At 33.1% G+C, this 14,187-nt stretch overlaps 1 protein-coding gene and 1 long non-coding RNA gene across 3 annotated transcripts; one reads left to right on the top strand and one right to left on the bottom strand.

Moving 5' to 3' along the window:
• Positions 1 to 1,812: 1,812 nt before the first annotated feature.
• LOC141821776 (ATP-dependent Clp protease proteolytic subunit-related protein 2, chloroplastic) lies at positions 1,813 to 7,902 on the bottom strand. Of its 2 annotated transcripts, none has more exons than XM_074709137.1 (9): positions 7,762 to 7,902; positions 7,623 to 7,657; positions 7,470 to 7,548; positions 5,548 to 5,668; positions 5,336 to 5,473; positions 4,003 to 4,119; positions 3,834 to 3,902; positions 2,765 to 2,860; positions 1,813 to 2,176 (listed from the first exon to the last, which is right to left on the bottom strand). In XM_074709137.1, the coding sequence occupies exons 1-9, from the start codon at positions 7,812 to 7,814 to the stop codon at positions 2,036 to 2,038; spliced, it is 849 nt and encodes a 282-aa protein (XP_074565238.1). In that variant the 5' UTR covers positions 7,815 to 7,902; the 3' UTR covers positions 1,813 to 2,035. The 2 variants fall into 2 exon arrangements, with proteins under 2 accessions (XP_074565238.1, XP_074565237.1); XM_074709136.1 differs by having other exon boundaries at positions 7,750 to 7,902.
• Positions 7,903 to 11,328: 3,426 nt separating this feature from the next.
• Positions 11,329 to 12,069, top strand: LOC141815373 (uncharacterized). Its single transcript, XR_012600541.1, has 2 exons — positions 11,329 to 11,402; positions 11,663 to 12,069. It is a non-coding gene; the product is annotated as an uncharacterized LOC141815373 (long non-coding RNA).
• Positions 12,070 to 14,187: the final 2,118 nt, after the last annotated feature.

Below are 14,187 nucleotides of genomic sequence, written 5' to 3' on the forward strand. Positions count from 1 at the left end.
CTTCTTCTATTTTGCTTGTTGTTTGGCTTGCCATTATAGGTTTCATTGTTAAGTCAATTTTTGAAATGAAGAAATTTGGTTCGATCGACAATGGCATGATCTTTACACTCTTTGTCATTTTGTCGATCTTTACAAGTAGTAATACAAGTTCATCGTCTCATGCCCGATCCCGATCTAAAATGAGTTGATGTACATTAGTTCAATGGTTGAATTGTTTCTTGCAGTTATTCGGTTCTCTTACAAATTACATTTGTGAAAGAATTACATTAGTTCAATGATTGACTCGTAAAAATCATCAAATGGATGCTCCATAATATTTTTTTATCTCAAAAATACTCTTGCTTTCCGAGTTATTATAACAACTACAACTAACTATATTATTATAACATGATAAAATATAATGTTTTATTCTAATCAAATTACTATATATAAATACTATCATATTAAAATATTCTTTACTAGCTTGATTAAAAATACTTAAACTCTATTAAAACCATTATAACTTGATCAAAATCATTTAAAATTTTTATAACTACTTAATAGCTATTATAATAATATACCAACTAATAATACTCTTATAACTACTACAACTATATATGTTAATCAAGTTGACAGAAAAAAATATATAATAGTATTCTATATATAATAATTTTAATTAAAATAAAATATTATATTTTATCATATTATAACAATTATAAAATAGCTGCTCATATTCTAACTATTACAATAATCTTGAAAATAAGAATATTCATAAGATAAAAAAAATAATGACGGAGTTTTTAAAAAAAGTACAATGATTCATTAAATGTGCAGGCCCTTCTTAATTTTTGCCCTTATTTTCACATTATTTATGAACAATATTCTAAGAAATAAAAAGTACAGATAGCTAATGTATCAATTATTGTCTTAAGGTAAACTTAGAGCAGTCAAGTCAAGGAGAGCAGATGACTTGTGAAGTAACCCATCCCATCCGTGTAACTTTTACTTAATTATTTCCCAAACAAACTAGAAAATACGTACAATTACACAAATCATAAACCCATTGAGCAAATATATATATACACATGTAGCCAAAATCAAATTATTAAAGGAGGTATCCTTTAATAAAGAAGTGACGTAACAAAAATCTATCAGACCAATTTATTATTGCCACTTAGTTTTCTTTGACATGGCTGTCCTTCAGCTCAATTTTCCACTGTGGTTTGGTACAACTCCCTGCAGCCCTAATCATAGAAATCTCACCTCTAGTAATCAACCAAATCTATTCTCTCATGCAACTGCAATTAATTTATCCTCAAGTAAATATATAGTTTTTTTTCCTGTCCTGTAAAAGGCCAATTGATATGTACAATTACTCTCCAATTAATGTTCACGCTCCGTATTGATTGGTCCACTAATTATTGTGTATCCATCCACATCTCATGATTACCTCTTTTGAAAATGTTCTCCATCAACATCACAAAACCTAATTCCAATTTAAAAGAAGATGATGAGAACATGGCCTGGAGGAAATAATCACAAGGGTAAATTCTCAGTAAAAATAATAAAAATTGTATGGAATGCAAGCACACAGAAGGTCATTTCAACTTGGAAGTCCTTTGGCACACAGAAGGTCCAAATTGCCATCTACTGACAAAGGGTCTTTCTATTGATGTACGTACAAAGAATGAAGACGGTAACAAATACTATTCAATGTTGTGTCTCAAGTTAACCGATACTATTGGAGATCCTTTTGAATTTGAGATGGGCATATTTCTTACAGTGGTAAGCTTGCACTTGAACAAATTTTACTTGTGTAAGTCCATAGTTCCATTGATGTTTAGGGATTAATCTTAAACCAGCAAAAACAAATTAATTACAGAAACAGTGCTTCATTATCTCTCTGATAAATAGTGAGTAAAGCATAAGCTGTGTTTGGAATTTGTGATTTTAGAGCTACAAGACACCTGACTTGAAAACCAACTTGAAAGATGTACTTGAATCCGTCTGTAAAGAAATCAGGTGTGTGAGGAAGCAGTCGAAGCCCACGAGTCGATCAGCCTCGGCCAATTCCTGGAGCTTCCTTACGAGGGGCGTCAGGCTTGATGCGCGAGGGTCTGATGATGCGGTCGATTAGCCCATACTCCAGAGCTTCTTGAGCAGTGAAGCGCGCCACAAACACCAGATCCTTGCTGATCTGCAACATCCAAATGCTATTGCAATCAAAACGCAAGTAGATATGGTAAAAATAGGCGGGCAAATAAAAAAATGCTTCCATACAAGGATCTTTATTCTATTTATCTACAAGCTAGTTGAGAAGATTTTCTTATATCCTACAGAAATTAAATGCAAGATGACTGCATCATTTTCCACTTTGCACCTTCAAACGGCAGTTACCTCGTAATTACTACAGATGTTAGAGATGCACTAGTGTTGGATAAAATCAAATACATCAATCCACCAGAATATATGCAAGTTGTTGACCAGAAGTGGATCCTATCAGTTTCAAGAGTCTGTCACTTTTTGAAGTATTCACAAATTTGATTTACTTCTAGCCAAAGCTCAATGGATTGACACATTTAACCAATCAGGTGATAAAATTCACTCTCCTGAACAGAGGTTCAGAAGATCAATCTGAGAACAAATCAAGTTGTAGTAATTTAACTACTAAGTAGGACCGTCATGGACTCCAATATGTTTAGTAATAATACATGCTCCAACATATGCCCTAATCATATGTGCAAGACTACTAAAGATGCAGTTAAAAATGGAAAAGAAGACATACCCTTTCCAGAGGTTGACCTGTCTTTTTTGACAATTCGCTAAATAGGTAATCCCTGATTCGGAGAAGTTCATTTGCTTCGTTCTGAACATCATCAGCCTGTAAAGCAAGCACTATATATAAATGAGGCTACTTTTAGAGCAAAGAGAATGGATCAATGGGCCTACTGTAGATTAAACATTGTTCTTCACAATAGATTACACAAGGTAATTTCCATGCAATACAAAGACCAAACCAATAGTAGAGCAAATTTAAATCTGAGCTGCAGATTCACTTCCAATTTTCAGGAAATAATGGGTGGCAATATTAAGTACAGCATTAGAAGTAAACATACAAGGTTAGTTGAATAATCTATTGGAGTAAGATATCCACAGAGTTCCAGGACACACCATTTTTACTCTTGCTCTTTATCAGGATTGACACTGGAAAAAACCATACAGGTTATTTATTTATTAACAAAAGAATGCTAAATGGGTTGTGTGTAAAATGAAACTAGAGGACAATAGGTTATGCCATTGTCTATTGAAGAAATATTCAAAATCTGAGCCTGCGTATTTGAAGCATACTGTTTACGATCACTAAACAGTTATAGCTTCTACTCTTTGCATGGCCTATAACCCTTTTCTTTTTCTACTATCAGTAAAACAATCCTTGGTAAACATTAAGCTATAATAAGAAAGTGGACGGTATGGGGAAAGTATTTCAGGTCGTTTGAAGAAGAAAATTGATGCAACAAAGTTGAAACATCTAAAGGGAAGATACCTTTTATGGGTAGGAGAAGAGAAAATAGTGTAATATCAGCAAAATGATGAATTTCAACCACCTTTTCCACATATCTGAAAGAAGTTGCAGATACAGTGATTGCTGGAATATACTAATGAGAATCCCAAATGAAAGTTATGCCCCCCAAAATTTCTTGCCTTGGTTAGGGTAAATAGACTAGTTTCTATTATTTTGAGTGGAGGAAGTGTAATAATTAAGAAGCACATTTATTTAAAAAGAAATTCACATAAGCAACGAGAACATCTTATAATTTAGCATTTAAGAGAAGGCTAACAAAAAGAGTAAGAACCTGGCCACGAGCTACTCCAGCAGGTGTTTGAAGAGCAATTTCACAAAGAGGCATACCAGACCGGTTACCCTAAACAATGATAAAGAAGAAGAAACAGAAATGAAGGTAGCAAGCAAATGTTACAAGAGAATAGGTGCTTGCAACCCTTTTTTTGTGGAAAAAAAGGTACCTTCTCTCCGGCTGCAAGAATATATGCTGCCATGTCATATGCATAGCCCACACAATGGGTTGCAACTGGACTTTGTAAGCTTTGCATAGTGTCATATATAGACATGCTTGGAGTAAGCTGCAAAGAAGCCAATCGTAAAATTCTTACCAATATGATTAGCAATATTTTCTTGATTATGATACATATAGAATCTAGTTTATCTAATTTATTATATTTATCTGATAATTACAGCTAGGAAAAGAAAGTGCAGCAATTGAGATAAATATTATATGCATAAACGATGAAAACCAAAAAAAGTTACTTTTAGTTTTGATGATGCAATTACAAACTATTTAATGAATACAAAAATGAAAATCCAATATAGAGACCAAAAACTATACTTAGTGCAGAACTCATAACACCAAATTGAACTAGGTTAAAAAAAACTTAAAAACTAAGGTAGTTAAAAGTATAGGTTCAGATGATACTTCTATTAAATTTTGGAAGACTTTGGGAAATCAAGGTAGTTATTTATGGAATTAATATGGATGGGGAACAAAAAAAATCTTTTTGTATTAGCCTATAATAGGTGATGATGATACACATTATTGTCCTAATTATAGAGGGATTGAGCTAACAAGTCAAACCATGAAACTTTAAAGAGAGTCATTGAGAGAAGAACAAAATACAAAACAAAATTTCTCAAAATCAACTTAGTTTCATGCCAGGAAGATTAAGTATATATTTTATTTAATAACATAACTAATGGATAAAAATAGAGAAAAGAGGAAGCATCCACATATATTTTTATTAATTTAGCCTGCATTGATAGGAGTTTCGTGCACCAAGTTGCCCTTTAAAAGAAACTTACAATAAAATCCTAAAATAGCAATAATTATATCAATATGACTAAAGATATGTACAATTATTGAATTGCTAGCGTTAGAGTTACTAAGAGCAAAATCAATGATTTCTTTTTAACTTTAGGTTTTCATGAATGCCTAGCTTACAGACAATTATTAGAAATAATGGAAAACGAATTTACCAACATATTCAAAATAAATTTCCTTTAGTGTATAAAATAATTTGCATGTGCTAATTAATGAGAATGTAATAAATTAAGTCTGAAGCTTGAATAGTGAACACATCTTCAAAACCGAAGGTCTATAGTAAAGAACTATAAAAAATGTGAAGCTTTACTAAAAATATTGTGAGAAAATAATTAATATGAATGATATGCAGGTCCTGTACGATCTATTATTCAACAGGGAGGAGATATTGATGATAACATGCTAGCATTAAAAAGATTAAGAGAGGTAGTTGAATTAAAGGCAAGACTTTAGTAAGCACTCACATCACCACCAGGGCCATTAATATAGAGATATATTTTTTTTGATGACTCGATGCTGTCAAGATACAGCATTGTTGCCAAGACTTGATTGCTGTATTCTTCATCTATATGCTCCCCAATAAAGATGACACGCTCTCGGTACTACAAATCAACTAGTTAGTTGATTAAATACAATCCAGTATACAGTTAATCAGAGAAAAATTATTGCTTCTTACAAGGGCATTCCATAGATCAACCCATTGCCAAGTTCCTTCACCAGGGGTTCTGTAGGGCACTCTCGGAATACCTATGGGCATCATAAATACTCGACCCCGTGAACCCTTCTTTGCTGAATATCTAACATATATAAAAAGGATTCATATAGGAAAAGTAATAAGTTAAGTGACAAACATGCAATAAATATAAATTATAGAAAGAAGTACAATAAGCTGGTTTTTTGTTGCATTATCGTTTAATCATGCAACCAATTGAAAGTCTAAATTTATTTCAATTTTTAAAAATTTATGAAACTTCAATCACATACACTAAAGGGATCATCATGATTCACATGGATAAACTATAACACAAGAATACATCAAATTGAATGAAATAATAGGTCAAAAACAGACTTCATTTTTCTAACTGAAGTTTGTGTATTTTCATAATTATTCTCTGAATGCTAAATGTAGTTAAAATCATACTTATGTATGATTTGCATGATAAAATTCTGTGAATAAGCCATGGTGAGAATTTGTCCATGTCAAATTCAGACAAAAATCTTAATTAAGGGAAATACCTGTGAATATCAATGGATTCATTCTAATCAATGTGGATGCTATCAACTTCCAGAATTTGGACAAAGATTACCCTTATAATCAAGGTCTCATACAGAAGCAGACAGTGAATGCACACAAATAAAGCTTGCATTTTTATAACTCAGACATTGATCATAATTCACTACAATAGGACAAAGTTTATAATACAGAGCAAAGCTTATCATCTCATTATTTGGCATTGGGCACAAGAGTTCTGGAGGTCTATGTTATGACAATAGGACGAACATATATCTTCAAGACAAAGAATGACACCACATATTCTAATATTCTTTCCGTTGAAAACATATTTATTTGTAAATAAATCATAGTATAATAATTATGCCTAACTTGAGTGTGCTAATGGTTATAATTTTTCAATAATAGACCATTCCAGTGGAGATTAGAATCATCAGAGATAACCTATCCTCCATCCATTTTTCAGAGAAGGATAATCCTCCTCAGTCAATTATCCAGAGAAGGATAATACAGTACTCATGCTCCATGTCTTGAGGCTGGTAACTTGTTCTATTCAGCCTTGCTCTATAGTCTATATCACAGTCCCACTTCCAAGAAGAAGAGGCAAATTGTCCTGCCCCACCTCATCACCAATACAGCTCTCAGATGGCAAGAAGCAATAATGAAGAGAAAAAGTTGAGTGAATATGGGGCACAGAGAAAGGTAGTACACATTCTTCCTTCCTTGCTTGCCAGATAAATGATGGAAAGATTCCAACACAATGCTACAAGGAATTAATTAATGCTTACTTAATCAAATTACTACTAATTCAGAGAGCTAACGATATCGAACATGACTCCATAATACAATATAATTTGAGGAGACCCAAAGATACAGTTAAGAGAGACAAGTCCTAAAAGTGAAACATCACAACCTGAGTATGTAAATGGGAGACAATGTACTATATTAATTTTAGTAACTTTTTACATTACAGAATCTTTAGAAGCTTTAATTAATCTTGAATCATGTAAAATTAATTTATAAAACATATTATAGTTTTATATTATTTTGCATAGTTTTACATTGGCATGACCTGCTTTTGACATGGTTATGTGATTAGCATAACACGATCTGAATTGCCACCCCCTACTAATTTTCAGTAACTATAGAAAATCAAGACAGTAAAGCAACTTACCTTTGCATAAATGATATCAAATCCCATCTCGTTAGATTACAGGAAATAAAATTGGGCTAGCTAACAAGTTCAGATTTTTCAGACAGTAACCATCAGAAAACATAAAGACGAACTTTACTGCGGCTCGCTTCTTTTGCAGAAATATTTTAGAACAAGAAAAATCAACGCTTGGATTGACACTCAAGAATCATACCTCAAACTCAAAGAGATGCTTTGATTAACCCTACTATGGAATTCAGCGTTAACATTGGATAGTCCGCGCCTAAAGGTACCTGCTTCCGTGAAATGAGAAACAATTAGTCTACCGAGAGAATCTTTGTCACTTCCAAAAAATGAGAATCGGTACCTGACTTGGGGCCAGCAAAGTTCTTGATGGTTAAGCTGCCAAGGACAACGGAACAAAGGAAGAAAAAACGGCATTACACGAAAGGACAAGTAGACGACGAAATTGAGGGATAGGAAAAGGGATTCGCCTGAGAGAGTGCCTGCGATCAAGTGCCATAGGGCGAGAGTAGGCGGATTGCAGAGAGACCGCCATGGGAGATGGTTTTTTCGAAGCGATCGGCAGCGGATAACCTCAACGAGGGTTTTCTAGACTGGATCTCGGATCCGCTCGGATTTGTGTAGATTTACTTGCCATTTTTATACCGAGCCCGACCCAAGAGGAGCGAAAATTATGCCCAAATTTTTCCAAGAAAAACAAATCCAAGTTTTAATTTCGTGGAAATGCTCATTTTACCCCCTAAAAGTTATTAGTTTTTAAAAAAAACCGCTTATATTAAAAAAAAATGATAATCTTAGTTAGTCGCATTGACTCAATCCTTGAGGGTGATCGATCCGGTCTCACAGAAGTTTCTCACCGGCCACCAGGGTAAATCGGGAAGCGCACACAGCGACCAACCCAGATGCCCAGCATTCTTTAATTGCGATCCTCATTTGGCCACCAGGGTAAATCGGGAAACGCACGCAGCGACCAACCCAGATGCCCAGCATCCTTTGGTTGCGATCCTCATTTGGAGGAAAATTCCTACAAATACGTCGTAGCTGGGACAGCGACCAACCCAGATACCCAGCATCCTTTGATTGCGATCCCGAAAAATATTTGCAAATATATCGTACTTGGGGATCGAATGGCGAGTGCCTGTGTGACAACTTAGATGTCCTACCGTGACACCATGACCCCGAGGACAACCGCTTATATTTTAAAATTCTTAGAGAATTTGTGCGTTGCAACAATTTGTTGAGATCAAAACAATGCTCAATTTTAAAGTATGAATGGGAAAAGATGATTTATTAAGAAAGGTGTGGAGAATGATGAAAGTGAATTTATTAATATGCAAAATGTAGGAGATAGTAATGTCATATATAGAGATTTTAATTTACTTTATGCGTAAAATAAAATTAAAACACTCTGGCATAAAATAAAAAAGTTTTGTCTAAGATAATAAAAAAAATGTCTTTTCTAAAATTTGTAAGGGCTGAGAAGGAGAATTAATTAACTTGGAGGTGCAAAATGAAATATGGAAGCTATATAATATATTACATATCTTATAAATTTTATAATTTTGTAAAAGAAATACTATTTTTATAACTTCAAAGACAACAGCACATCCTAAGTCAGTAGGCAGTTCAATGGTTCAATATATCAGGGAAAAATATTCAAGGACATATAATAATACCCTTTAAGATATCTGACTGGAAGAGAACAAGCATTACAATCACAAAACAAGAACAAGAACAAAAAGAAGGCGACAACAGAGCAGTGATCGAGTAGAATTCCACTTGGGCAAATTATAGAATCAAGCGACCGATTGAATAGCTCTATCGAAGTTATCTTCAGCTGTTGCAAGGCGTTTAACAAGCATATGATCCGGATGTGACAGCTTCAACTGGCTGCACAATCAAAGACAGTATGAACAAGTAACATCTGGATGATTTGATAAATGGGAAAGATTTGCTCAATAGTAATACAGACAGTTTCGACTCGATAAATGGATATGGCTTGCTCTAAAATATTAATGTAAACACACACAAACACAGGATTCTTTAAGATTTATCCTTAACATACATCTTTAGAAATCTAAGTTTAGATCATCACTAGGCCTGGAAATTCAAGACGAACAAACAACCTCATCAATAGGCCACAGGGCGTGCCAGAGACGCAATTTTTGAATGGTTTGGAAACGATTGCCAAGTCCAATTTAGAGATCATTACTACTGTGGGAGACTGTAGATGAGAGTTTATGGTAAGACCACCTAAACAGTTAGTATTCTCTAATTTAGGACCAATACAAGTAAAGAAAATCAGGTTCGGGTAGTTGCATTTTATATTTGGTTTGACAATAGTAATTTATACTTGAGTATAATTGGGTTCGAGTTTATTTATTAAAAGAACTAGGAATGCATGAATTGAGCTTGAGTAAATACTCAAGCTCAAGTGCTCAACTAGAGGCAGCTTCTGCTTACTAAGTTAAATCACAATTCAGAAAATGAAACATAACGTAAAGTCAATTCATAAAAAGAAACCTATCTTATTTGTTTAAAAATAAGATGGACCATTCAAAACAGACATTTTTTCCTTTTAGTTTATAAGACTGTTTACAAATTTAAATAACATATTATTGCTGAAGCGCTCATATCAACAGACATTTATGTAAGCTTAGTATGCATAAAATGCAATTATGATACCTATTTGAGAAAAAAAAAACTTAGTACATGTTATGTTGAAAACTAGACAGATCTATAAACAAATATATATAAATGAATTTGTCCGCACACAATTGTTAGGCATAATTCACAAGCTTTGACAAAATTTTGATGTGAGCATTGTTCATGAATATATATTAACGAGCCAAATTGTCCTGTTATTAGGATTGTTCACTGATTCAATCATTCAAGTTTATCCACTCATTGTTATGAACAAACATAAATGAGCTCTTATCTATGGGTGTTAGGTAGCAATCTTGTTTAAGAATATCTTTTTTGTTTACATCCTCTAAGCCTGGAGAACTGGGTGAATACCTTGATTATGTGACAACACTAGTCCTCCAAAAACAAAAGAAAGGATTTGAGACAACTTAGAAGATTATTGAAAATGAAAGTCAAGATAATCACCACAAAACAATGTCTTTCTGTCTTAGAATTTCTTTAATATTGTCTTTGTTACTTGGACTTGGCAGTACCCCAACCAATGCTGGCATAACACAAACCTGGAGGGTATAATATGTTGGAAACATATACCTACTTACACAACATTCAATTCAAGTATTTTATTTATCTTTTATCAAACAAAACACAAGAAACAAAGACATTTATTAGGAGAGTTAATGTTAAAATTTCATGTCAAATACTTATGAATAAATTTTAAATACAATTACATAATGTGGAGTCCCAAGGATGGTCGGACCATATTGGATTTATTATATATAGTTTTACACTGCATTGTAAAAGACTATTTTTGTAGTTCGTCACATGAAAATAATTTTACCGTTGTGTCAAGACTTTTCTTCATTTAAGTATAATTACATTAGCCCATAAAAACATATATTCATTTCAAATAAAATTATATCGTTAACAATTATAGACTTTTGCACCTTTAAATTTGAAATTGCCATAATGTTATATAATTCAAAAGCAAAATTATCCTAATTTATAGAAAATCAGGAAAGGTATCATTTTCTCATTGTTCATTAATGTGATTTAGCTGCAAAAGTTAAATAGATTATAAAGCAAAAGAACTATATAGTTTACATGTGACTAAACATAAAAAAGATTACAATTTAATTATTTGTAAGATTTTTAACTTTAAACATTGAGGTGATCAAATTTATCAATTAATAATTAAATAACTAATTAATTTTAATAAAAAAATTAAATAAAAGATATAACATATACAAATTAAGATTAATTATATTATTAATAATTTAATTAAGTAAGAATCGGAGTTGTACTGGTATAATGTGATCCAACATTCAAACTGTATCATTCTTATTAGAGATTTGTGCCAAGTACCTTACTTAGATGATGTACATGTTGGTTGTTTTGCCTATACAGATGGAAAAAATACTGTCTGCCTATAGAAAGTCTTCTAAGCAGTGGTCATCCACGATGAACAAGCTAGCTCAAGGTGAACGCTTACTATAATTTTTCCAGTTTACATGTTCATGTCCTGAAGGGGAGCCTTGGCGCAACGGTAAGGTTGCTGCCGTGTGGCCTAAAAGGTCAAGGGTTCAAATCCTGGAAACAGCCTCTTGTCAAAGGCAGGGTAAGGCTGCGTACATTGGATTCCCTCCCCGGACCCCGCAAGGCGAGAGCCTCGTGCACCGGGCTGCCCTTTACATGTTCATGTCCTCACAATTACTTGTTATCTCAACCCACTTTTCACAGTGAGACAGCGAGGTCGAAAGCGTACCATGGTAGGATGATACTTGTGAGCTCGACGTCCACCGGCACCAAGTTAGTAGGTCAGGTTACACTTTGCTGTTAGATGTTGAACTCTTTTTATTTACAAGTATAATCCTAAATAGACAATTCATCATGTTTGGTGCCATGCAATCTCAATACACTGTTTGGTGTTCTTGTAAGTCCTCTGTTGTAGGGTTTGCCATTCATAGAAATATTGTAAAACACCAATGACAAAATTTGTAAAATTTGACTGTGTATCGAGGATTGGTCGTTGATTTTATCGGGTAGATTCCAACGGAATGATTATTCTCAATGTGCCTAGGGCTGTAAATGAACTAAATGTTTGTAAGTAAACATAATAAGTGATTATCTATGTTAGCAAGCTCCAAGTTAGTAGGTCAGATCACACTTTGTTGTTAGATGTTGAACCCTTTTTTCTTGCAATTATCTCATCTTTTAGGAGAAATTCATATTTAATTTTATTTCTGTTATGAGGGTACTGTTTCTTTTGGTATTTCTATTATCAGTGGTGATACACTGCATGAAACCATAGCATGAAATTGTAGCATGACACTCACATATGCAGTGGGTCCCACTGCATGTTAGTGGGACCCACTGCATGCAATTGTGAAGGTCATGCTACAATTCATGCTGCCATTTCATGGTAAGTATCATTTCTCTTCTACTATATGGGTAATATAAGGTGTCCTTATAGAAGTACCTTGTTGAATCACGGAGCTTGGTTTTGCAAAATACAGCTTAATAACGTGGCATTGTTCATGTATAAAATTTCATATGTTAATTTCTGAGGATCTTAGTAATAAAAAATGGTCTTATTTAATTTTGATAAGTTTTAGGATTGTTAATGTTCTTTGATTGCCTAATTTTTTTTATTTGAAATGTAAATAATGTTACTATATAAAAAATACACATTTGACAAATTAAAAATAAGTCAAAGTTATATCTAGTGTTATAAATGGTGGTAGGACAGTGGTGGGGGCAATTGGTGATCGCTTAGGTGGTTGTTGGTTTATTTTTACTATATATATAATAGAATAATTTTATTAGGTTTAAATATATTAATTTAAAAATAAAAAAGTTAAATTAATTTTTTAAAAATAAAAATAAATAATTATATATATTAAATTAATAGGATAATTTTATTAAATTTTAATTAAGTTTATTTAAATTATTTTAATTTGATTAAAATTATTAATATAAAATTTTGATTAAATTCTAAGTTCAAAAAAAAAAAAACTCTCCGTTGGATGTGTTCTACGTTTCGACGGCATCTCTTTAGCTTTAGATGCGTTGACAAACTCGGGCATGTGTCTAGATGTGTTGCCTAAGGCTAGCGACGAGTTCGGACTTGTCGCCTCGGCTTGGCAACGAGTTTGAATCCATTGTCTCGGCTCGGCAATGAGTGCGCTACTTGAGCTTGATGATGAGTCCGGATGTGTCATTTGAGCCTAATCTAAGGCAGCAGCGATGGTGATGATAGTGATGATGGACAGCAACAAAGATGGTGGTGAGGCAGAAGGAGGCGTTATAGGGTTTTTCTTAAACCTAAGTTCCATCTAAACCATTGCATCTCACAACTGCAGTGTAGTTGAGATTCGTCTTTTGTCCAAGTGGTTGTCTCAATTGCCATTTAGAACACTGATTATATCTTTCAAAACCAAATCAACATGTAATTATATTTGCACTGGATAATTATACTTAGTCATTCTATTACGAGTGTTAATTATCCACTGCTCAAACAAGACATGAAGATTTGGGTATAAAATAGATATAATTTTATACATTTAAAATATTATTTTGTGAATAACACAAGATTTCGAGATAGAAGTATACTCAAAGATCAGATCGTTTAGTTGCGAGCCATCCATGTTTGATTATTAGTACAAATTATGGATATTCTCTTTGTAATGTTTTGTCATGAGGTTCTTTCATTATGCATTCATTTGATGGCCCACATTGCTTATATGTTGAATGAATGAGAACATATATAAATTTGAGTATCTATTAAGAGCTCCAGGGCATAGTGGAGTTGGTTATGATGGGACAGATTTGTTGAAGTGGGTAAGGGTCGAATCGTGATGAAGCCGAAGTAATGCTTTTCTCTGTCGTAGCCAATTGCAGTTTTTCAATTTACCTCCTCATAGATGGTCATAAAATCGACTGTGTAGGATCGTTGGGATAACAGATTTTATCTTTTACTGAAGAGTATCTATTAAGAAAGGTAAAAATATAATCTCAATTTCTTTAGTAGAATTGTAGGTTATCAAAGTTGTTTTTGCAAATAAAAAGAAATGAGTTTCCTAAAGTTCAAGGATTATAATTGTTATGTCATTTATGTTTTTACAAAAGCAGTGATATCAAAATTACTTTGATTACACTACACAAAAATAAAAGCATATATGATTTTTTAAAGAATTCTCAAAGTATAGGAATGGCATAGTTTAGGTTTTTAAAAAGGCCTGCTAAGATCATCTTTTGGACAATCA

This window comes from Curcuma longa, chromosome 2 (genome assembly GCF_044706935.1).
Source record: "Curcuma longa cultivar G26 ecotype Majalengka, Jawa Barat chromosome 2, ITB_CL_G26_1.1, whole genome shotgun sequence".
Classification (NCBI taxonomy): Eukaryota; Viridiplantae; Streptophyta; class Magnoliopsida; order Zingiberales; family Zingiberaceae; genus Curcuma; species Curcuma longa.